Raw genomic sequence first — 24,218 nt, 5'->3', positions numbered from 1 at the left:
ATGACCACTATTGGGGAAGGTGGCCAGAGAGACCGAAGGAGAGCGGCCTGGGAGCCTGGCAAAGGGGCGCCCTCCCCTCACCTGAACCTCGGCCCCAGCCAGTCTTGACCAGGATCTCGTACTTGAAGCGGCCCCCCTTCCCGCAGAAAGGGATGACACGGACCCGGCTAATGTCCAGCTGGTCCAGCTTACGCAGGATCACAGCCATTACCACATAAGTCACCAGGCACATGGCACACGTCAGCAGGACGATGTAGTTCATGTCCAAGGCAGGCTCCTGGGGAGACAGACCCATCAGGCCCAGGAAGCACGGCCCTTGCCTCACTGTCTCAGGATAGAGCCGGGGCCTCCACACTGCTCAGGACCATGGTGCCACTCACAGGGAAGATGAAGTAGACATGGCTGGGGGGCACAAAGAGGCTGGCTCCGAAGGCAGTGAGGTGGCGGGTGAGGCAGACAGCCTGGCTGGGCGAGGTCTCCTCCAGGGGCACAAGGCCCTCCGTCCGCCAAATCATCTCCTTCTCACTGAAGTACTGGCACAGGGACGTGTACAGGCCCACGGACACTTCCAACGCAGACCAGTGGAAGTGGCTGGTCAGGTTCAGGTAGTAACTTCCACCCAGGTCACCGGTCCTGGGAGAAGCAGGGGGGAGTGTCACAGCCACATGCTGCCAAGGCCCTGGCCCCGTGTCAGAGCAGCGTTCTCAACTACAGCCACTCCTGGCCTCTCCCCAGTCCCTCTGCTGCACACCTGCTCACACAGGGGGCCCACGCAGTCTTGGCACACAGATTTGATCACACCCAGCTCACCCTTAGAGGCCGGCCCCGCCCATGCCAACGAGTCTCCAACTGGTTTGTCAGACCCAACCACCCACCAGCACAAAGGCCACTCCCAGCTCCTCACCCTGGGGCGATGAAAAAGGTGTAGGGCTTGTGGTCCTCGCCTGCCAGTGCCTCCAGGCTGATCTTCCTGCTGGCAGAGCAGTTGTGCTCGTTGGGCCAGGGGGCCGAGTGCAGGTAGACGGCCAGATAGGGCTCCGGCTCCTCAGGCAGGTAGTGCTCTAGGGGCGGCATGTGCAGAGTTGGACAACTGCCCGTTTGGGGGCACCCCTGAGAACCCACAAACCCTCCCTGCTACAGGAGCCAGAGGAACCACACTGCCTGCCCGTGGGGGCCGTGGGCAGGGCACCGGCTCCTCCCTGGCCACCCATAGCACAGTGCCCCGCCCACAGCACGCACCGTTCAGCACCGTGTAGACGAGCTGCAGGTGCAGCCCAGCCTCAGGTTTGCTGCGGTTGGGGGTAACCACGGCGCCGACTGAGGCCCTGGGCGGCACGATGGCGGAAGTAGCAGGGATGCGGTGGCCCGGAGCAGCCTGGCTGGTGCTGTTGGGCACCTTCACGGTGATGGCGCGCTCCGAGGCCAGCCGCCCAATGGGGATCTGGGCACCAGCCTGTGTCTGGAAGGCCATGGATGCCACCTTGGTGGAGACAGTGTAGTTGCTTATGTAGCCGAAGGGAAAGGGGTTGGAGTCAACAAGGAAAATGAGCTGCACCACGTCGCTGAGGTTGGACAGGGCCCCACTGAAGGCAGCCGGGATGGAGAAGTGGCAGCCAGGGCCTGAGGCGTTGCCCTGGCACAGCAGGCTCAGCGGGTCTGAGCGCTTGCCCTGTGCCACAATCTCCTCGCCTGCCAAGGTCAGGGGCTCTTCATTGAGCACACGGGAGCGCATGAGGATGTACATAAGGGCCGACGACAGGTGGTAGGCCCTGGATGCCACCATCAGTGAAGGTGACTCAGCCCCCAGCTCTGAGGGCTGCAGGTCCGGCACATCTGAGCTGGCCAGGTGGATGAGGTCACCTGCAGATGGGGGGCATGAGAGGAGAGGTGGGGGTATTGGGGGAGAGGTTGGTAGGAGAGAAACGGGGAGGAATGAGAGGAGGGGTTGGGGGAGAGAATTGGAGAAGAGGTAGGGGGCAAAGAGATGGAAGGAGGAGGAAGCACCACGTGCCCCCAGGGCCCAGCCCACACCTGTAATGTTGAGGATGCTGTCGGCAATGACGGTGGGCGTCCCGGTGCCTGCAGTGGTCTCGGCCTGCAGGACGCGCATCATGGCCTCCAGCTTGTGCAGTGTCTTCTTCAGGCACGAGCGGCACACAGGCTCCCGGCTGGACACCTGCGGGGAGTCTGGGCACTGGGTCCAGCCTCACTGCAGCCTGCTGGTGCCCCCTTCTGCCCCCAGGCTCAGCGCAGCTCCATTCCGTTCACCGTGATTCTGGGGCGGCCTCCGTGACCACGGCCGCCCACCCCTATTCCGTCCCTCTGAACCATCCCAATGTAGCCTCCCCAGGGTGCCTCTCCGCTGGAACCCTTCTGGGGCCCCTCCCTACCAACAAGCAAAGTCCAAGGTGACATGGACCTACTGGCTGACCCCAGGCACACACATAGGCACAGATGCCACATGGCAGACAAAGCAACCCCCACCCAGAAGGCTCTTTGCTCCTTTCTCTTCTGCTGAGGCTTCTGTAGCAATCCCCTGCCACCCTGGATGTAGCGTGCCCAACCTCCCGGGCACTTCCCGGGTCCTGGGTGACGTGGTGAACAGCCTCTCAGGGCTAGAGAGACAGGTCAGGTGTGACCACAGGCTGGAGGCAAAGGGCACAGGAAGGCCTCCTCATGTCACCCCTAACTGGGCTGCTCCTCATGCCCGGGTCCCATCCTACCATGCACTGGGCCAGCACTGCCGTGATCTGTTGGATGTCGTCCACGGTGTTAACCCGCAGGGAGACCAGGATCTCTGTGATGTTCTTGCGTATCTGGGCATGCAGCTGCCACCTGGAGTCCAGCTCTGCCACCACGGCCAGGCCCTGCTCATACTGTGGGAGGTGGGCCAAGGTAGCCATCAGTGGGCAGCAGGCAGCCCTAGCAGCAATGCAGCTGGGCACAGTGAAGGCCATCGCAGGCACTGTATGACGTGGGCAGTGACCCAAACTCTGTCTTTTAAAGGGCGAAAGGGGGCTTTCCCAGGCTCTCACGAAAGTCTGGGGCACAGGGAGAGGCAAGTCGGGCAAGTCTGGGACAGGAGGGACCATGGAGGGGTCTGCTGAGAGCAGAGATCTTTCTTTTTTTAATCCTCACCTGAGGACACTGTATGGGTTTGAGAGACAGAGAAACATCGATGTGAGAAACATAGACTGGTTGACTCCCGTACGTGCCCCAACTGGGGATTGAGCCTGCAACCTAGGTGCGCGCCCTGCCAGGGGTCAAACCCACAACCGTGCTGGTGTGCGGCATGACACTCTGACCAACTGAGCCACCCAGCCAGGGCTGTTTATTTATTTATCAATTTTAGAGAGAGAGGAAGAGAGAGACAAACATCGATTTGTTGTTTCACTTATTTATGCATTCATTGGTTGCTTCTTGTTTATGCCCTAACTGGGAATCGAACCTGCAATCTTGGTGTATTGGGATGATGCTCTAACCAACGGAGCTACGCGGCTGGGAGCAAAAGCAGAAGTCATTTCAAGGGATTCTTGTCTCTCAGGACCCAGGGAAAAGCCCTTTGCAAGAATGCAAGGACCCAGTAAAAGTACTGTTCTGAGTCAGTGCCTACCCACTGAGGGCAGACTCCCCCAGGGAACTGACCTCATTGAGCACAGTGATGAGAGCCAGTGAGTACTCGAGGACATGCTGCGGGTCAGCCTGTCTCAGCAGCTTGGGCAGCATGCTCTCCGTGAGGCTGTGCAGCCAGGATGTAAGGTCTGGGGGGCCACCCAGGTCATCACCCGGGGGCTCTGGCAGGGTGATGGCCAGAGACCTACACAGAGAGGCTGTGGGTAAGCAGGCAGCGGGCCCGCTCCCACCCTCCAGGCCCTGTTACCAGGGACCCTACTCACCTGTTGAGGGCAACCACAGCAGCGCCCAGCTGGTCCTGCACCACCACAGCCAGGCCCACTTCAAAGTGGGGTGCAAAGCCAGGCGGCAGCACAGCCCCATAGGTGGAGAGGCTGCCCTTGTAGACACAGAACTCCTCACAGTGGCCCTGGCGACAGCGCTGCAGCAGCAAGGCGTACACCAGTGGGGCGCCTGCATCCTCCGCGTCCTGCCAGCCTGCGGGTCGCAACACGGTCACCTCAGTCCCTCCATGAGCATCAGCGTGGCCCCCTGACTCCCCAGCCTGGCCACACTCACCCGTGCACTCGAAGTGCACCTTGGTGGTGAGGGCGTGCACAGCATCCAGTGGGAAAAGGTGGCAGAAACCCCCCAGCGGAGGGCGGTTGGGGGACAGGTGGATGGAGGCACAGCCCTCCTCCTGGCCAGAGCTGCCCAGCACGGTGAGCGTGAATGTGTAGCCTTCGCCATCCCGCAGCACGCCGCGTCGCACCACCAGCCGCATGCCCGTGCTGCCTGTGGATGTGGTCGTCTCGTCCAGCACCAGTGTCTGGTTGCTGAAGGTGCGTGCAGCCCAGAGCTGTGGGGTGCAGATGATCATTCAAGGGCAGGCTGCTGTGGTCACCTCCAGGGCTCAGACAAGGCCCGCCCCCAGCCCTGCCCCCCCAGGCCCCCCCAGCTCACCCCTCGCTTGGCTCCCCCACTGCAGTTGTCACAGCGGCCCTCCAAGTACAGGTAGGAGCTGCGGCTCACTGCATACACCCCCTGTGCCTTGCAGGACACACACTCCAAGGACACTATGGGCACCTGGCCACTCCGGATCAGCACCTGCAGATGGGGTGGGATCATGGGGAGGCCATGCCCTGAGACAGGATCTCTGCTTCTGAAGCCAACCTGAATCTGCTCAGGGTGGTCTCTCCCTCTCCCTGTGCCTTTGCCCCAGATGAGAAAGCACTCCTGTAAGCCCTGCCAACTGTATAGCCCAAAGTCCAAGTTCCCAAGGGACAGTGAGCTTGGCCCTCACCCAGTGCATTCACCTGGTTTTGGGTCTCCCAATCTGAGGGCAGGGGTCATCTAAAGGAGCAGAGACCACAGGGGGCTTATTTTTCTGCAGTATCTAGTGCCTAGCTTGGGCCCAGCACCCAGGAGGCACTTGCCACATGCTCATGTATCAAGGCACACATGGAGGACAGCTGCGTTCCACACAGCCCCTGCTGAGCCTCCTGCGGCCTGGGCCACAGGGGGTCCGCCTCACACAGCCCAGTCAGGACGGCCACTGCTCCAAGCTCCCACCTCCCCGGACACTCCCTCCGGGCTGGCTGCCCCGACTCCACAGGCAGGCCATCTGGGAGAGGCCTGGCACTGAGGACAGACACCCCACCCCAGGCACCAGCAGAGCTTGGAACCACCGTTCCCATGGGCAGGCCCCACCCATCGGCAGCTGGAGTGGCTGACGCAGGGTCACTGCACAGCGGTCCTGACCTGCCCGGCTGGTCCAAGAGAGGACAGAGAACATGGCCCCAGAGAGGGCAGACCAGGCCCTTCACATGGGAACTAGGACAGCCCCTCAGGGAGACATTTCCTCATGGTTCGCCTTTGCGCTGCTGGGACAGTTTTTTCTCACACATCACAAGAACTGCACAGCTCCCGTAAGGTCTGGAGCGCAGCGCACCATTCGGAAGGAAGCAATGCCGAAACAGGGTGTCTTGTTAAATAGAATTTGTATACAAAGTAGTAACTTAGAGGCGAACCAACAGCTTCTGGAAGTACTAAATCAACACAAACCGTAAAAAAGGGCGTTTGGAGCCATTTGTAGGAGGCAGCCCTGTGTGCTCAGCCCTTCCTGGGGGGCACCCCGCCCACTGCAGGCCTGTGGATCCACTTTCCTGGGCACCAGGAAAGTCCAAGGGCAGTCGGCACCCACCGTCTGGTTGGTGGCTTCCTCCTTCCGGCCGGCCTTCCACACGGTCAGGTTGAAGGTGTACTCCACTCCGGCTTGCAGGCGCTCCCGAGGGATGGTGACTATGCTGTTTCCTCGGGGCCCGAAGTTCAACACACAGCCACCAGTCTCGCTCTGTGGCCCATGACAGGGGCAGTGAGACCCCGGACCACCTCAGAACAGGGGCTGGCCCGGAGGACAGCTGGGGACACCCCTCCCCCTGCTGGGATCAAGCCCTCAGGACTCTGCCGGCAGATGGACCCCCTCCCCTTGTTGGACTCATCAGTGCAAACACCTGAGGGGGGCTGGAAGGACACCCCTCTCCCCCGGCCCCTCAGTGCAGCTGACCTGTGTTGAGGCCACACAGGCCCAGTGGAAGCTGAGTGGTGTCTGGTCACCATCCTCCAGGTTGGGGTCGTAGGACTTGCTCCCGTCCAGCACTAGGTCCTGCGTGTCCGACCACACACGGTATGAGCCACCCTTGACAATGGGCACCAGGCGCTCAGGGGCCACTGTCACGTTGGCCTGGATGCTCTGGGACAGGGGCGTGTCCCCAAACGACACCACGAACACGAAGCAGTAGTGGCCCACGGGCAGCACCAGGCGCGGCACCACCAGCTGGGGCCGGCTCACGTCCACGCCAGGCAGGGCCACAGGGGTCGAGCGCCCAGGCCGCTGGCAGCTGGTGGCGCGATACACCTCCCAGCGGTACTCGGTCTGGTAAGTGACACAATCTCGCAGGTCAACGTGGGCCTCCAGGTAGTTGCGCTGGGAGCGCCGCATCAGCACCTGCGGGGGCAGGGCCACATCCACCTTGGGCTCCCTGCACGCCAGCACGTGCACCGTGACTGTGGTCTGTGCCACGAAGAAGCTCACCAGGTTGGAGGCGTTCACCTCCACGTGGTAGTCCCCAGGCTGCAGGTAGGAGTGGTCGGCCCAGGGATCCTCCGTCGCCTCTGCTGGAGCCCCATCCCCGAAGTCCCAGTGGTAGGCCACACGCCGGGGGCTGGGGCTCGTGGCAGCCTCGAACCGGGCTGAGCGGTTGGTGAAGCAGCGACCACTGCGCAGCACCACGTGCTGGATGACATCCTGGACCTCAACCACGAGAGTGTGGTTCACGCCACCCAGATCATTAAAGGCACGCACGTGGATCTCCAGCAGCCCGGCAGCCACGGGGGTGTAGGTGACATCGCGGCCAGAGAGGATGACCAGCGAGTCCCCCTGAACCTTCTGTAAGGAGAAGTACCACGCGTAGGCAACACGAGACCCCCGCTGCACCCGGGCCGTGAAGTTCCTCTCGGTGCCAGTGGCGATGCCTGCTTCACAGCAGTTGGGCACCTGAAGCCCACCCACGGCCTCCAGCACCAGGATGCGCGCCTGTGCCTGTGCCCGGCTCACGTGGTTCTCGGCCTGGACGCTCACTATATAATCCCCAACTCGGGGGAAGCTGCGGGAAAAATGAGGTCCTGGGAGCAGCTCGGGGCCAGCTCCGCCAACTTGCAAGTGGAAGCTGACGGCTGAACCAGCAGCTAGCAAGATCTGAAAGTGGACCAGCTGCCCGGGCTCCACCACCTTGCTGCTGGCCCACAGCACCAGCCCCACAACAGGCTCCTCCACCATGAGGCTGTACGTGGCTGTGACCCAGCTGACTGCGTTGGAGGCGTTGAGCTGAAGAGAGACGGTGCCGGCTTCGGGGAAGACCACAGTGACATGCTGGCCATGCCTGCTGCCACCTGGAACAGTCCAGCACCAGCTGACGTTGGTGCCTGAGGTCAGCTGCCCCCAGAAGGGCAGAGTCGATCCGGTCACCACGAAACTGCCGTCTACCTCACCAGTCCTGATGCTGAGGCCACTCACAGGTACCTGCACAGCCAACTCAACAGTGGTGTTGGCCGAGCCCAGCTGGTTCTTGGCTGTGACGGTGACTAGGTATAGGCCAGGGGTGGGAAAGGCATGGGTCGTGGAGGGCTCTGGGGTCTCCCAGCTCAGCCCGTCCCCCAGGGACCAGGTGTAAATAACACCACTGCCACCGGCCAGCTCAGCACAGAGGGTGACACTCACGTTGACAGGGGCTGGGTTTGGGGAGGCAGCCAAGGCCAGCCACCCCACAGGCTCCACAAAGTCCACGGTGCGGTTGGCCGAGGCACTGCCCAGCATGTTTGTGGCCCGCAGCTGGACATGGTAGGTGCCAGCCTCGAGCACAATGAGTGAGAGGGTTTTGCCGCTGCCAACCAGGGCCGTGCCACCGTCCCGCTGGGCAGTCCAGCCATAGGAGATGTTGGTCCCATCCCTTACCACAGCCTGCAGCTGAAGTGTGCTATTGGTGGGGAAGCAGCAGCCGCCGCTGCCACCAGCCACCTGCAGTCCCTCGATGCGCTGCAGGACGTAAATAAAGATGCTGTCTTGGGCGGCACCCACCTCATTCTCGGCCGTGACGATGATGTTGAAGGTGCCCACAGAGCGGAAGGTGTAGGAGATAGTGGGGCCCCCGGGAATGGGAGTGCAGCGGTCGCAGAGCACCCAAGAGTAGTGTACATCGCTGCCTGCCTCCAGCGAGGTGCTGAAGCTCACGCTGCCATTCAGGGGCACCACCGTGCGGCTGGCATTCACACTGAGCCCCTGCACATGCCGCTGCACGGAGACGTTCAGCCAGGCCTCGCCGCGGCTCACCTCGTTCCAGCCGGTCACCCTGACAGTGAAGTGGCCTGTGCTGGTGTAGACGTGGGTGACCGCAGGGCCCTCGAGTCGCCCACCATCCCCCAGCTCCCACAGGTAGGTGGCGGGGCGCCCACAGCCCACGGCGGAGAACAGGTAGGGCTGCTGCAGCTCCAGCACCCGGGACCCATTGACCCTGATGCCAGTGAGCTCCACAGGCTCCTGCACCTCCACAAGCGCCGAGTCGTTGGCAGCCGAGATGTTGTTGGACACAGTGACTGTCACCAGGTAGGAGCCTATGTCCCAGTAGGTGAATGTGGCCTCAGAGACCCCAATGCTGGGCCCATTCTCGGTGCCAAAGTCCCAGGTGTAGCGGTAGGGAAACGGGGGCCAGGTGTGGGCCACCAGCCGGACCTCATCTCCGAGCCGCGCAAACTGCCTCTCGGGCAGCAAGGTGACGTTGCCCACCTCGGGCTCCACACACACGCTGGTGAAGTAATGCGCCTTGTTCACATGGCTTGACAGGACGAGTGCCAGGGGGAACGTGCCGCTGCGGGCGAAGCTGTGCAGCACGGAGGGGTCTCCCCAGATGGTCGTGTTGGACGAGCCGTCCCCAAATGTCCAGTCGAAGGAGTAGTGGGCAGGGTCTCCAGTGACATGGGCTACGAGCCGGGCCTGGGGTTGCACAGGTATACAGGTCACAGGGTCGATCCACAACACCTCCAGGACAAACACCTGCACGGGCAGGCTCTGGGCTAGGTGGCCGGCGGGGCTGGACACGGCCACGGTCACTGTGTAGTTCTGCGCCCGCAAGTACACATGCTCTACTGTGGCCTCAGGGCCCACAAGCACCGTGCCATCCCCCATGTCAAAGGTCCACGTGACATCGTCGCCCGACTCCAGGGTGGCGCCGACCACCACAGGTGCGCCCTGCTCCACAGCCGGGCTCAGGCTCACATTCAGGCCACGGAGCTCCTCAAAGACGTGGACATCAGTGTGCGAGACTACACTGCTCACTGTGTTGTTGACCTCCAGGCAGACGTGGTATGTGCCCCTCGAGGTGTACGTGTGGTTGACCATTGGCTGGTGGTACGTCATGGCTGGGGAGCCATCCCCAAAGTCCCACGTGTAAAGGATGCCCCTCGTCAAGGGCACTGGGTGTGGGGAGAAGATGACGGGCCGACCAGCCACCGGGACAGGGCTGCCCACGGCCACCGCCACGGCCACGGCAGGCAGAGAGGCGCGCACACTCACGGGCACCAGCTGTGTCAGGTTCTCGAAGGCATTGGACACGAGCAGCGTCAAGTTGTACTCGCCTGGGGGACAGGCCCGGAGTGGGAATGGCACCTCGGCCACCACGCCGCCTGCTCAGCACAATCCCTCCCTAACCCCACGAGGGCTGCTTGTACTCAGGAGCCTCGCTGAGGGACAGAGCAGGGCCACCATCAAAATGGAAAGAACGCCCTTGGGTCCCACCCCAGGGGTCCTCAGAGAAATGTATGTGAAGTGCATCACCACAGGGCAAAACACAGGGCTACAGCAGACCCAGGACAAGGTGCAGACTGTCTCCAAGCGCGAGCTCACTCGGGTTAGCGAGCACCGGCGCAGGGCGGGAAAGGGGGGCCTGCTGCTTACTCTGCGTTCTGCACGAGAGGCTTCTGGGGCTTTAACGGTAACTGAACAATAGCCCCCTTCTCTCCCAAAAAAAGGTTCAGGAGACAGGAGGGTCCAGGTTCTGATCAGCAGCTTCAAATCACAGGGTTCGGTGAGCTGGACCACCCCTCACCCCGAGCCACCCCTCCTGCATCCTAGTAAGGCCAGGGTCAGCAACCCACGCTGGCTTGGATGGAGCTGCTCCTGACGCAGAGCTTGCCCCGTGGGGGGCCAGCAGGGCACCAGGCCTGTCCTTACCTGGGATGGTGTAGGTGTGCGTGGTGTTGTGCTCCACTAGCACCTGGGCCACTGTGGGGTCTGGGACCTGGAAGGACTCGTTGTATGGAGGCTTAAACTGGCCGATCACCTGTTCCCCATCCCCGAAGGTCCACCTGCCAGGGCAGGCAGCAGTGAGCAGGCAGACTGGGGGATGAGTGGAAGGGGCTGGCTACTCCCATGGAGGGGGGGCGCCCACTGGCTCAGCTATAAGCACTCTTCTCGTACCTTTGTTCCGAGTACCACCCCGCCCTGCTGCAGCTCCCCCCACCACCCTATTCACCCTGTACCTCCTGACAGATGAGGTGAGAGCTGGGGAAGGGGTGCTAGGGAAGAACCCGGTGCCCCTGCTCCTGCTGGGCCCAGTGCACTCACAGGAAGGCCACCTCCACGGCCGAGTCCACCAGCACGTCAGCTGCCAGCACCAGCGTGGCGTTGGGGGGCAGCACCGGGGGCACCGCGGACACCCGCAGGCCCTGCATCCTATGCATCCGCTCCACGGTGACATTGTAGTTCACAGTGACGTTGCTCACGTGGTTGGTGGCTGTCAGCTGTGGAGACAGTCGGCAGTGATCCAGCCACCACTGGGCCTTGAGGCAGAGTGGGTAGAGCCCCGCCCCGCACCCACCCCTGGCCACCACGGGGTCATAAGGAGCAAAGCAGAACTGAGACAGAAGGCGAGAGTGAACTCTGGACACCCACCCACCCCCTGCCCCTGCCCACGCCCTGTCCTCTGCCCACCGACAGCTTGAAGACGGCAGTGCTCTGGTAGATGACGTTGAAGACAACATTGTGGAAAGTCAATGACTGCTTGTCATCAATGGTCCAGTGGAAGACCACGTCTGAGCCGGCCTCCACCGTGGGGCTGTACCTCTGAGGGAAGGACACGGCGTTGGCCCACAGTGACCCTGCCCCAGCACAGGGTCTTTATAGAGCCAACTATGACCTCAGACCACAGGTCTAATGGCCCGAACACACCTCCCCGTGGGCCTTCATGAGACAGGGCTTGGACACACTGTGGGAGAGTAGGAAGGCAAGGAGGGGCGAAGGGTCCCAAGGCCCACCCTCAACTAGGGGGCCACATGGAATGGGGCTGAGGTCAGGCTTAGTCACACCCCGACCTCTCTGAACCTCAGCTTCCCCACCTGTCATCTCTGAATCTGCACACCCCTCCCAGGGCTCCTCCTCAGGCCTCTTGGTTGGACAACACGATGCCATTTGGTAAGGCACGTGAGTCTCAACGGGCCTCGTGGCTGGATATCTGCCTGCATCACCTGAGAGAACAGGTGTGACTGGCCAGGCTGGGGACACAGCTACGCAGTGGCAGGGCTATGGAAACAGCCCTTCCAAGGTCCCTGTGCAAAGATGCAGAGCTGACAGCTGCCTTGGTTGGGACGGCGGTCCCGGCCCAGGACAGCCCCTTCCCAGAGAGGCACTGCTGTGGCCAGGTGGCGTCAGAAGCCCCTCAAAAAGTACTCAGGGCCTCGTAAACACACCCAGGCTTGATGAGGTCACAGGTGGGCAACAGAGTTCTACAATCTGTTTCTTGAAATGTGAGAACAGAAAGAAACACTTTCAGAGCCGCTGTTCTAGTGGTAATTTTTTAGTAACTTAGGAATGAATGACCACCTAACAGGATCTGCCCATCAACCAAGCTCTTTCCTCAGTGGGGAGGGGCCACTGTGTGCGTGGGCACCTTGTCTCAAGAGAGGCTGGGCAGACCAGCTGGCCACACTCACCACCAGGACACCCTGCAGCACGCGGGCCTCAGGGCTGGGCGTGGCCCGAAGGCCGCAGATGGGCTCCTCCACCTTCACCCACAGGCTGAGGTTGGCCCGGCTGGCGCTGTTCTCCACCACAACCTCCACTGCGTGCTCGCCCTCACTGAGCCTGGGCAGCGCCAACACTGAGTACAAGGTGGTGTTGGCCTCACGGGCACAGCCGGGCACCAGGGCAGCCACTGAATCAGGGCAGTAAGCCTCGAAGGGTGCACTGAGGTTGCCCCCGGGCCAGTGCACCGTGGCTGTGGCATTGTCGCCAGAGTCCACCTGGAGTACCAAGGCTGAGCCGCTGGTGGATATGTAGAGGAGACCGTCATGGGGAATGGGGTGGATGACCCGCAGCCCGGCCACCGGGGAGAGCACATCGAAGCTGCAGGACAGGTTGTGCCTAGACACGCTGTTGCCCACTGAGGCCCGGACCTCATAGCGTCCTGGCCGCCCCAGCCCTGGGTTGGGCCTCAGGCCCAGCAGTGGGGTGAGCCGCTCTGTGGCAGTGAGTAGTCGCAGGGCACAGGCCTGGCCAGCCTGGCTGGCCTCCAGCTGGGGGGGCAGGCAGGCCTGCCAGGCCGAGGCAGTAGTAGAGAGGTATGGGGCCTCGGGGGCAGGGTGGCCAAGTGCTGGGGTGCAGCGCAGGAGGGCACCTGGGCCGGCATCATGCTGCAAGCCTATGAGGTCACCGGGGAGCAGGGGGCCATCCTGGTCACGGAAGGCGACCTATAGGAGAGGGAGGCAGGGCCACGTCAGGTCCTCTCCAGGGGGGCCCTGGTCTGGGGCCTGTGGAGGGGCACTGGGCCAGGGGCTCTGACAGGCAGGCGAGATTCCCTCCCAGGGTGACACAGAGTCGCCCCTCCACAAGGGTCTCAACACTCCTCAGTCCCTCACACTCCAACGGGCTTCACAGGGGCCCCAGGCACTCATGGTGGGGACAGAGGGACAGCCTCAGACAAAATGAACATGCACAGGGCAGACAGAATTGGGCAGGGATGGGGCTTCCCCAGACAGGGGAGGGACATTTGAGGGACAATGAAGCCACAATTTGTAACAGGAAGGAGCCAGCCAAGCCGAGACATTTAGAGAGTCATCCTTAGAAAGCACAGGAAGTGTAAAGGCCCTGGGGCAGGAGCTTCTCATGATGGGAGATGAATAAGGGCTCTGACAAGGCCAGAGGTGGGCAGGGGCCTGGGCAGAGGGACCCAGTGGGCTATGCCAAAGAATATGCATTTTTCTCTGTGTTTTACGGGGAGACCCAGACCTTGGGGGGCTGAGGGGAAGCAGGCGGCACCCGGGCCAGCGACACACACCGAGTACTGAGCGGGGGCGCCCGCAGGCACAGAGAAGAGGAACTCCTTCCGCAGCTCGTAGGATGCCCCAGGGAGCCCCAGCGCCGACGCGGACCCATTGGCACAGGCCTGAGGGCAGCCGGGGGTGTCCAGTGGCAGAGAGATGTTGGATCTGGGGCACCAGAGGCCCTCCAGCGTGCACTCAGGAGCCGGCTCGGTCCCGTTCTCCGGGGGCCCACTCTCAGGTGCACTGCTGTTTTCTGGGGCCCCTGCAAGGGGAGGAAAGGCATCACAGGTCCAATTTGCTAACAGGCCACAGTCAGGGACACCCACTACTACCTGAGGCCCTCCTGGAAAGCGCTCCTGGCCTCCACCATCACTCCCCTGCCCCCCAACACCAGGCCAGCTGCCTGATTCAGGAGGAAACCCCACCCCGGCAAGCCCTGTCCCATCTGTCCTTGGGACCCCGGGCATGAGTCAGTGTCTCTGTGGACCCCGCTCTGTCCATCTTGAGGCTGGAGACCAGTCTAGTGGTCCAGGGACAAGCAGACACGGCAGCGCAGAGAGGCCACCCCAGTCCCCCAACTCCCTCTACCACCAGAACAGGGTCCCACCTGCTTCCTCCAGGGGCCGGTACACCTGCAGCCTCATCTGGACGGGTCCGTCAAGCTCCTGGGTTCCAAACTCTACAGCGGTGAGGAAGGCTGCGAGGCCCAGGCCCAGGCCGGGGAACGCCATCACCTGGTGAAGTTGGGGGGCATGAGGACAGGGGTGGGGGTTTGGGGCTGGAATGCACAGCTCCACAGATCCTGGGCCTCAGCCCCCACCGGCCAAGGGAGGAAGGAGCCGCCAGATGGGCTCTCCTAGGCCCTCCACAAGTGTTTCAGTAGGGAGGAAAAGTCATGTTGAAACCATCTGTGAGCAGTAACACCTTGTTTTTTTTGTTGTTGTTTTTTTTTTTAAATCCACACAGAGAGAAAAGGCGCAGGAGCTCAGAGCATTCCTAGATACCAGGACAGAGCTTTCCCTCCCTGCACAACAGCAGGGTTCCTCCAACATCTTTACTGGGCACATAGGACATTAAAAAGGCCTGGGGCGGGGGGGAGGGGGGGAAGAAAGGCAGCTTGTTTTTTAAAGAGACACATAGCAGCCAGAGTGAGGGTGGTCTGGTGATCCCCAGATGGTGTCAGGGAGCAGGGGCTGGGCTGGCCTACCTCTACAGGCCCCCGGGGGGCAGACAGGCTCTCCTGCTGTGCCAGGGGACTCAGGGGTCCCTGCAGGTCTCTGCTGGACGCCCCCACGAGGAAGTTCTCTGCATCCCACACAGGGCCTAAGGTGGCAAGTGTGCGATGAGGTTCTGGTCCCAGGCCGAAGAGGACAGTGTCAGGGGCCAAGGCAGGACTGAGCCAACTGGTGGGAGCCCCCAGCCTCCTCCATCTGTGTCTGTTCCCTTCGGTGCAGGCCCAGGCCAGGACGGCAGTAGGTGCTCGGCAAACACCTAGACACTGACCAGCTAAGGAAGGAGCCTGGGGGGAGGGAGAGGGGGAGGGAAGGGGAGGGGGAGAGGCACTGTCCTGGCCAAGGGTAGGAGGAGCTCTGGGGTGGCTCTGAGACTGTGTTTTTGGGAGTTAGCTGTCCTGGTTCAGGGCAGAAGGCAGTCCCCAGCCCCCTAGCCACCCCGGCGCACCTCCAGGCCGCAGCTCGCAGACGTAGCTGTGGGGCGCCGAGCACAGGTCCGTGTTGCACTGCCCCGCAGGCCCGAGCCGCACACAGCGCTCTGCGGTAGCGGGGTGTGGCTCCCCAGGTAGCCAGTTCTGGCAGCTCTCCAGGCTGAAGGCCTCGCCACGAGGCGATGAGCCTGCCTCAGCGCTCTCCACAGCTGAGAAGCCGATCCACACGTCCAGGCTCCTGCAGAGGGGGAGAGTGAGGACCCGGGGGCTCCCCAAAGAAAGACGCCCCTCCATTCATCCCCTCTGGGGGCAGGCTTCTCACAGCAGTCCCTCAGGGGGACCTGCTCCTGCTTTCCAGATGAGAAACCCGAGGCTTAGAGACATGACCTGGAGAGCAAGGCCCACAGTAGTGCTCACGCAGCCGCCCAGGCCACGGGCTAGGAGCCCAGCCAAGGGGGCCCTGCTTCCATGGGACCTGCGCTGCAACCTGCGGGGAGGCCCAGGGTACAGCAGGTAGGGACCACAACACCCACAGATCAGTCCCCAAAGGGCTATTCCCCACCACCCTGCCAGGGTAGGAAGACCCTCTTAGAGGAAGGGATTACAGATATACGGATAGGGATGGACACACGGAGAGACAGACACAGGGACAGGCAGAGGGACAGGGACAAACACAGAGAGAAATGAGGTGCTGTAGTCAGGGCCAGGCTCTGGGGTCAAGCATGTTAACTGGGTGAACGTGGGCAAGGGCCTTGACCACTCTGGACCTCGGTTCCCCTTCTGCTCACTGAGGATGTCCAGGTGTGATTTCCCAGTCCAGCCGGGCCCTTCCCACACAAGGAACCCCAGAGGCAAGGATCTGGCCACCGCCCCCTCCCCCATCGCTAGCCTCGCCAGCCACTCCCAACTCTCCTCTGGATTGCCTGGGCTCTACCCTCTGGCAGTGCTCTGCCCCCCATCCCCAACCTCCCCGCCTCTCAGGGGTGGGGGCAGGCACCTGGTGACCTGGGAAACCAGGAAGTGCTGGACAGCGGGACTGTCCACCATGGCCAGGGCAGCCCCAGCCCAGGCACGGCACTGCTCCTGTGCCTGGAGCCAGGCCGCCTTCTCCGCTACCAGGCGATAGCAGTGCCCATTTCCAGGGAAGATCTCGGTGTCGGAGGGGCACAGCGGATGCACCACTGGGGGCCGGCGGGGAGAGAGGGGGCCATTAATGTGTGCCCACCTGGGACTCTGCCCCACCCACCCCTGACCCTGGGGTGAGGAACAGTAGTGACCTGGGCCCAGGGAGGCACCCACCTTGGGCTGGCTCCTCGCCCAGGGCCACAATGGTATAGGTGGCCTCGAGGCCTGAGCCACCAAGATTTCGGATGCCAAGCTCGAGGGTCTCATCACTGTGCACCAAGACTGGACACGTGAGCTCCAGGGCAGCAGGAGCCGCCTGCACCTGCACCTCTGTTTCCAGCCGGACAGAGCCAGCCCCCAGGGCCAGCACTGCCGTCACGTGATAGCGCCCAGGCAGCACATAGCGGTGAGTGCTAGCAGAACCAGCCACATCCACCTCGGGGGAGCTGTCGCCAAAGTCCCAGTGTGTGGAGCTGATGGGCAGCAAGGCAGTGACATGGAAGGCTGCTGGCTGGCCAGAGGCCAGGGGTCCTTGGGGCCCCACCAGGGCAGCCCCTGGGGAGGCAGGGAAAACATTCTGAAGGAGGGTGGGGCCCCCACAGACAGGGGCAGGGGATAGTGGGGGGCTGGAACAGAAGGGTAGGCAGGCAGAGGAGATGTTGGGGGGATGGGCAGCCCCGCACAGGCAGTGGCCCTGCTCTGAGAGGGCCGCAAGGCCCCGGCCAGCCGAGAAGCAGAGGGCACTGCAGGCCTCGGGCACCAGCGGACCTTCGCGGGCAGCTGAGAAGGCCACCAGCACCACAGCACCTGAGCTGTTGTCGGGGAGGCAGGCGATGTACTTCTCACCTGGAAAGGGCAGATGGCTGCCTCTCGGCCCCCATTCCAGATCCCAGATTGCCCCACCCAGCCCCACGGCTGGTCTCCCCCCATCCCACCCGCCCCAACTCCTGGCCAAGGGGGCCTGCCTGACCCAGTCAGTCTGTCTCAGCTCTGTGCCCCAGGTCCCTACCTACTGCCCCCTACCCCGGCTGATGACCCCTGAGCACCGGCAGGGTGCCTGCCTAGCAGGGCTGTCCCGCAGGGAAGAACCAAGCTGGCCCTGCCCCACCCACACTCACCACAGCCACTGTCAGACATAGGGACTTGGAGGAGGGGTAGGCCAGCCAGGGGGCCAGGCCCCGCACAAGTGGCTGCGTCTGGCTGCACTACACGGACCTGCTGCTCCTCTGCCCAGCGTGGCAGCCAAGCTAGACCACAGTCACACTCCAACGGGTTCCCACTCAGGTTTCTGTGGGAAGGGCAGGGCCAAGCGCTCAGCACGCGGTGGGGGCAGGTATGGGCACCCAGGCCTGGCCCCGAAGAAGGGTCTGGGTCCCCTGACAAGTATAGCCTCCCCCTCCCCCAGGACAGCCTTCAGGGCCTGGTCTCAAACTAGGAGGCCAGTACGAAGGCCAGGCCAGGGGGGCAGGATGCTGTTGGGGGACCAGGAGCCTAGCCACTGAAACCCACCAAAAACAGTGCAACTTACATTTCACTTAAATTAAATAAATTAGCAAATGTTCCTTCTTCTAATGTAGAAATCTTGTTGTTGCTTATGTCCCTGAAAGAAAGGGAGGGATTCAGCAGGGTTTGAGGGATGCCCCCCTAACCACACGGTGAAAAGCTGCCGCCGCCTGCCCACCCTGTGGGGTCTCACGGTCAAGCCAAAGTGGATACTCACAACTCTGTCAGCGCTGAGAGATTCGCCAGGAGCCTGACATCCAGCACCCGGAGCAGGTTGTGGGAGACGTCTCTGGGGAGCAAAGAGGCCACGCATCAGCACTGGATTCCTGGATAGGGCGCAAAGCCAACCCCAAGCCTGTCCATGGAAGCTCCCTAGTACCCCCAAGCTGTGACCTCCCACCCTCCGAGCTCCCTATCCCCAGGGCCAGAATGGAGAACTGGAATGAACTTTCACCTGGAAAAACCGAGGCAGGAAAGGGCTGGAAGCCCTCAGCTCTCCATCCGTGCCCTGCCCCACTTCCCTCCCTGCAGGTCCAAGGTCCCACCCAGTCCCCTGCCCCCTGGCGCAGCAAGGCCATCCCACACCATGGGGGGCAGACTTCATCCCCCTCCACACAGGGTCTGGGAGCCCACGTTCAACCTCAAGGTTGACATGACCTCAGTAAAAACCCCACACAGGCCCAATGAGAAGCATGGCTGGGCGAGAGTCGTCCAGACAAGCTGTAATGGACTGACGTGTGTCAAACTGCGCTGCACGTGCAGGAGTGGACGCGCTGGCTGATGAAAGCAAGAGGACCTCCTGAAACTGGCTGTGGCACCACAAGAATCCGTGCAAAGAAAGTCGGCTCTGACATAACCAGGATGCGTTCTTTAGCCCCCAGTCCCACGTCCCCTCCCAGTCCACAGGCAGAGGCCACAGTTGCCCCTGCCTATCCACTTCCTGAGTCGGGGACCTGTAGACCACCCAGACTCAGTGGGCACCTCTGGCCATAGACTCCGAATGAATGAGGCCTAGGCCTCCCACCCCTAAGCCTCTGCCCTCTGAGGTCTCAAAATGCTTCTCACAAGCCCTGTCTTCCCACCAGTGACCAGACCACCCAGTCATGCAGAGATGGGGGTGTCCATCAATGCCACCTCCCCGGCCTGCCAACCCAGTTCCTAAAACACTCAGCCTCCCCCACCCTACCCCAGCTATAGCCTGATCCAAACCCCCATCCCTGACACCTGCCCTGCCTCCAAGACCCCTCCTATCTGAGCTCCCATGGCAGCCCGCGGCAGGGGATGTCCTGAAGCCCAGCTTCCATCAGCCACCCTCTGGAATGGGCCCTGCTTCCTCCAGCCTGCTCTGAACACAGCAGGAGCTTAGTAAGAGCGGCTGGTATGAAACAAGGTCCTCCTGGGAGCCAAGGCACTGGGTGCCAGTCCAGGCCCCAATGACACAGAGTTGGCGGGGAGACAGGGTCCCAGGGCTGGGCAGGCCGGGGGGCCTGGCATAGTCCCTCTGCCTGGCTCCCAGTGACAAGGACCATCTCTAGAACCAGGCTCAGGAAATGCCCCCACCCCAACCACTGACCACTGTTCCTCCCTGAAGACCTGCTGGCCACGTGGGGCCTCATGGCAACCAATACTTGAACACTGGCTACTTACCAAGGACAGGGGCTGGGGGCTGGGTTTTAACTAGGCTGCTCCAACTATCCTGGCTCCCAACATAGCCAGGGGGCTACCAAGGGAGCTTTCAGAGGGGCACTACCGGCCTTTGAGTGGTCAGTGTAGGGAGTCAGGCCCAGAGGGGCTCCTGTCCCTCTGTGGCTTCCACTAAGAGAGTGTGGGGAGGTGGACTGTGGACGCAATCGGCTACCCCTGGGAACCTGGTCTCTCTCTCGCTCTGCAAAGTACAGCAGCCATCCAGGGACGCCATGAGAAGATGGCACACGGACATGAAGAACTCCACTGATGCTGGCCTCAGCCTGCCGGGGGTGGGGAGGCAGGCCGCAGGCGGCAGGTGAGCGAGACCACGGCCCTGCAGGGAATCAGGGGCTCCACAAGAAAATCTGAAGAGAAACCTCAAACGTGGTCAAATGGACCAGGCCAGGCCGGCAGAAGAGAAGGCCAGTCTTCCTGGCAGTGGAACCTCTGCAAGCCTGGACTGGGCTCCTACAGGGCAGGGGGGGCGCTAGTGGGTCAGAGCTCCTACAGGGACCAGACAGGCTGGGGCTTCTGCCAGAAGACCCATAGCAGCCCCACCACTGCTCTGACCAAGTGGCCCAACAAGGCAGGATGCCGGACACCTTATTTGGCAAGGCCCTCTCCCCTGTAAGGTCAAACGGCACCACAGGGGCCAGCTCTCACAGTCAGGCCACCACCACCCTGAGAGCCTGGCGGCTCTGGAAACCTGTGTAGCCACACATGAGGAGAGGCTCGAACGTCCTTCCCTCACCTGTGACACGGGACATGATTTCTAGGCTGAGAGCCCTAGGCCCACCAGCAGGTGTGGCTTGGGACGCCCCTCAGCATACAGTGGCAGCAGAAACACAGATGCGAAATGCAGCCCCCCTCCCCGCAACTGTTCAAACTGAGAACTAAAGAAAGCGCTAGTGGGGGAAAAAAACAAAACAAAACAATAAAGATTACATTAAAATTGTAAAGAAGTGCTGGAAGGTAGTGCAGAGTCATAAACCTATTCTCAAGAGCAGGCAGGTACCCTAGATTTTCCACTCTCGTTCTGTTCTTGAAGTAGGAGAAATGGGGTGTGGGGGCTTCTGGGCAGAGGAGATAGACAGGCTGCCCAAGGGAGCCTGGGGCAGGGGCCGAGGCAGGACATGGGTGGGGCCAGGAGACAGGTCTTGGAGGGGAGCAGAGGGCAAAGGGTGGGCAAGGGTGGTCAGGAGCCACTCCAGCCAAGGAGCTCAGGGCAGCGAGGCACCCTCCACTCCAGAACTGGCACTGTGGGCTCAGGGTCAGATCCCTGCCCTAGCTCATCTGAGCAAGGTGTCACACTACCCTCACCGAGACTGGAGGTTTCCCATCCAGAAATCGGGGTGTGTGCTTGCACACGCCAGTCTGTTTCCCCCAAGGCTGCGGGACAGGGGCCCGTGCCCAGAGTGTGGATTCCATGAACTCCAGGAGCAAAGGCCTCTGTGGGCCAGGGGACGGGGTTACCTCTGCTCTCCCCAACTGAGCCTGGTTTCCCTGTCCCTCCCACATGGGGGTGAGGGCGGCTGCCATTGGGTACACCCAGATATTCATTTAGAAGTGAGTCTGGGCCCTGGCTGGGTAGCTCAGTTGGTTGAAGCACCATCCTAATACACCAAGGTTGTGGGTTCTCTGGTCAGGGCACATATAAGAAACAAACAATGAGTGCGTAAATAAGTGGAACAAAAACTAGATGTTTCTCTCTCTCTCTCAAATCAATAAATTTTTTTAAAAAGTGGGTCTAGGAGCCATGGAGGGGACACATGCTTTCTGCTAGGGTGCACAGGGGGCAGCACCGGCTATCTCTGTGCTCAGAGAACTCTGGGAAGAAGAGCAGCAGAGAGGGTACTGGAGTGGGGGCCACTGGAGGGATCATAGGGGAGGGTCACTGAGGGGGAGTCATAGGAAGGGGACATGGGTAGAGCCCTCACCCAGCCCCACAGCCCTGCGGCCCTGAACAGCCACTTCCCGCATCGCCATCTGTTTTCGCCATCAGCGCTCTGGGAGAGCACCAAGGCCACGGGCCAGCCCCAGCCCCTCTCCAGCCCCTAGGCTTCCTCTGCACCCCCAGGTGATGTCATCGAAGTCTGACTCCCTGCCCCCACAGGGTTCCCCCACAGTCCTGTAAAAGTGGGAGGAGAGTGATGGGGGGGGGCGACTGACAGGACACAGCAGGCCCCAGGAGCCAGCTACAGGAGCCCATACAGTGGGCAGAAGCAGCAGAGGCTGGCCGAGCAGGGCAGCAGCCAGCCCCACAGGAGGAGAGCCAGCAGCCTGGCTGGACAGCACCCTGAGAATTCCCAGGCCAAGCAGGGTCCACCCTCTGAGCCAGCCGGACCCTCCCAGGTCCCTGCAAACCCTCAGCCAGCAACTTCCAGGGAGGCCAAGGCTGGAGAGATCCGGCCAGCTAGGGTCGCGGGAAGGGGTGACCTGGGAACAGGCATATACCTGTAACAGCATAAGACGTGTGTCACCTCCCTAGGCATCAGGGATAGGATGGGAGGGGCCCCACAGCCTGTAGCACTGAATATAAACCCCATAGAGATGGGGACTCTCAGTTCCAGCCCATCCCTTCGGCTGTCCCCTCTCCTACTCCCAGATAGGCATGTATACTGTAGGGGAAGGGAAGGTCCCTGGTCTACCCTACACGCTGGGGCCCTCCTTCTCCCCCTCATCAGTCACTGAGGATCCCAGCCTGTCCCCACGCCGGGGTAGTCCCAGCTCCCCCTGCCTTTCAGATCAGACATTCTCAAGGGGAGGGCCAGTAGCCTTCTCTGGGCTTGCATCCTTATCTTTAGGGTCCGGGTACCCAACAGCACATCCCCGTGCCTCTGGTTCTGGTCTTTCCTGTTCCACGCAGAGCAGGGTGTGGGAAGGCAGGAGGAGATCCCTCTCCCACCACCAAGCTGGAGATGCACAGCAGAAGGTACTGAGGGCCCCCTCCCCATGGACAAAGGCAGCTCCCCCCGTCCTCCCCATATAGGGCTCTGCCCCTGCTCCCATCCCAGGCCTTGCAGGGGAGGCAGGCAGGGATGGGAGAGGGGAGAAGAAAGGGAGGGGAAGGAGTCCCAGGGCCCCAGCAGGAAGAGTAGGAAGGAAGTTTGAGTGACAGCGGGTCTGCAGTGTTCTCTGGATGGCTCCAAGGGCAGTCCCTTTCAGAGCTGAGGAAACAAAGCCCCCAGACAAGCCAGGAAGCAGCCCAGAACTGCCTAAGTTTCTTCCTCTGCCAAGGAGGGGAGTGGCCTGGGTGCCTGCTCCCCAGTCTAGAGTTCCCTGGTCCAGATGCCGGGCGAGGTCTGGGGGCCTGCTGGAGCCCCCAAGGAAACATCTGCACATTCCAGACACATGTGGTCAGTGGCGGGGGTGAGTGCCAGGCCCCAGCCCAGCACCCCCACCCCAGTGCTGGCCCATGCAGTGGATACTGGGCTTGAGGGGAATGGGCTCCAGAGGGGCCGCCTGCGCATTATGTAACCTGCTCCTCCCCAGCCAGCAGCTGCCTCCTCCCTCTGGCAGGACAGAACAGCACAGTGGGCAGCGGGAGAAGGCACCCTGCTCCCCATCCAGGGCACGAGGCCGAGGCTCCTCCCTCCAACCCGAGCCCTCAGGGCTCCTGGAATGAGAGCCTCGGTGGGCCCTGCTAAGCCAGCTGTCCTCTCCCCGAAGGCCCCACAGACTCTGGGGAGAAACGGGTTCTTCTCAGTCCAGCAACGGGAACGCCAAACAAGGTCCCTGGAAGCCGGGGCCAGACCGAAGGGAAGAAAGGCCACGGTGCTGATCCCGGGCCCCTTGGGGGACCCCTGCCCACTGCCCAGCCCTCAGGCCAGGCAGTGCCGCCCACATGCCACCCTGACACCCCACTATCGGCTCTTCTCAGCACGGGGGTCAGGCATCCAGGAGCCCAAAGCCTGCGCCAGTTTGAGTCTAATAACCTCATTCTGTTTTCATTCCCTTCTATTTATGGAGAGTAAGGCTGGCTTCCAGGGCCGGAAATGATGACGTTTAAATTAATGAATTCAAGTTTAGGGGAGAGAGCTGAATTGAAGAAAAACATTTGGAGAGGATGAACTGGGGCGGGGCAGGGGGGTTGGTGGCGAGCAGGGGCAGGCCCATCGGACTCACCCCGGCTCTCTGGCCAGGCTCCCATCCCCACCTGGGTCTGACCCAGCGTCCAGGGAATCAGCAAGGGGGGGCGGGGGAATGTCTCGGCCTCGAAGACTAGAAGGAGAGGCCTGTGAGAGAATCCTCCCCAGCCTCCCAGCCCCGTGGCACTGGATCAACAGGCAGTGACCATTTCACAGGTTTTTGTGGGGTTCCCTCAAGGAGCTTCGCCATCCAGTACTGAACCGTCACCAGGATGAGGCATGGGCATCTGGTGCAGCGACACTGACTGCCTGGGGTCACCCTGGGCCCACAGGCAGGGGGAGGGAGGGGAGCCTCAGGCAGGAGGTGAAGGTGTGGGGTACCCTCTGCAGAGCCCAGTCCCGAGGAGGAGCGTCTGGAAATGAGCCACCGTCGGGGCATTAACAGACCAGCGTGGGAGGCCAGAGGCTGGGAAGGAGGGGGCCTGTCCAGGAGAGGGGCCCAGCTCACCCGTCCACCTGAAGCTGGGGAGTTGGGACCTCCCTTCCAGGATAAGGGGAGGAAAAAGCCAGCCCCTGGGGGCCCCCCAGGCACTTCACTCGACTGGTCCGTCCCTCTGCGCTCGGGCCTGTCAGCCAAGCAGAACAGGGCGCGCACTATCTCCTTACAGGTG

General features: G+C 61.9%; 1 protein-coding gene across 4 annotated transcripts in view; it reads right to left on the bottom strand.

Annotated features, from left to right (window-relative positions):
• PKD1 (polycystin 1, transient receptor potential channel interacting) overlaps window positions 1-24,218 on the bottom strand; it is a 46,631-nt gene that overhangs the window by 13,784 nt on the left and 8,629 nt on the right. For 3 of the 4 annotated variants that reach the window (XM_036021038.1, XM_036021036.1, XM_036021035.1), the window contains exons 2-26: window positions 17,991-18,062; window positions 17,799-17,870; window positions 17,389-17,558; window positions 16,445-17,116; window positions 16,143-16,326; window positions 15,163-15,383; window positions 14,690-14,805; window positions 14,090-14,216; window positions 13,497-13,744; window positions 12,154-12,909; window positions 11,156-11,287; window positions 10,790-10,965; window positions 10,397-10,530; window positions 6,179-9,801; window positions 5,816-5,965; window positions 4,576-4,719; window positions 4,192-4,471; window positions 3,897-4,110; window positions 3,646-3,817; window positions 2,724-2,876; window positions 2,032-2,176; window positions 1,240-1,860; window positions 905-1,061; window positions 381-633; window positions 82-277 (exon numbers count right to left, since the gene is read on the bottom strand). In XM_036021038.1, coding sequence (XP_035876931.1) covers window positions 82-277; window positions 381-633; window positions 905-1,061; window positions 1,240-1,860; window positions 2,032-2,176; window positions 2,724-2,876; window positions 3,646-3,817; window positions 3,897-4,110; window positions 4,192-4,471; window positions 4,576-4,719; window positions 5,816-5,965; window positions 6,179-9,801; window positions 10,397-10,530; window positions 10,790-10,965; window positions 11,156-11,287; window positions 12,154-12,909; window positions 13,497-13,744; window positions 14,090-14,216; window positions 14,690-14,805; window positions 15,163-15,383; window positions 16,143-16,326; window positions 16,445-17,116; window positions 17,389-17,558; window positions 17,799-17,870; window positions 17,991-18,062 — 9,188 coding nt within the window. The remainder of the gene's footprint in view (window positions 1-81; window positions 278-380; window positions 634-904; window positions 1,062-1,239; window positions 1,861-2,031; window positions 2,177-2,723; window positions 2,877-3,645; window positions 3,818-3,896; window positions 4,111-4,191; window positions 4,472-4,575; window positions 4,720-5,815; window positions 5,966-6,178; window positions 9,802-10,396; window positions 10,531-10,789; window positions 10,966-11,155; window positions 11,288-12,153; window positions 12,910-13,496; window positions 13,745-14,089; window positions 14,217-14,689; window positions 14,806-15,162; window positions 15,384-16,142; window positions 16,327-16,444; window positions 17,117-17,388; window positions 17,559-17,798; window positions 17,871-17,990; window positions 18,063-24,218) is intronic. The other variant, XM_036021037.1, reaches the window with a different exon arrangement.

The sequence above is a fragment of the Phyllostomus discolor genome, chromosome 3 (assembly GCF_004126475.2).
Source record: "Phyllostomus discolor isolate MPI-MPIP mPhyDis1 chromosome 3, mPhyDis1.pri.v3, whole genome shotgun sequence".
Lineage (NCBI taxonomy): Eukaryota > Metazoa > Chordata > Mammalia > Chiroptera > Phyllostomidae > Phyllostomus > Phyllostomus discolor.
This window is presented reverse-complemented; position numbering and strand designations above follow the sequence as displayed.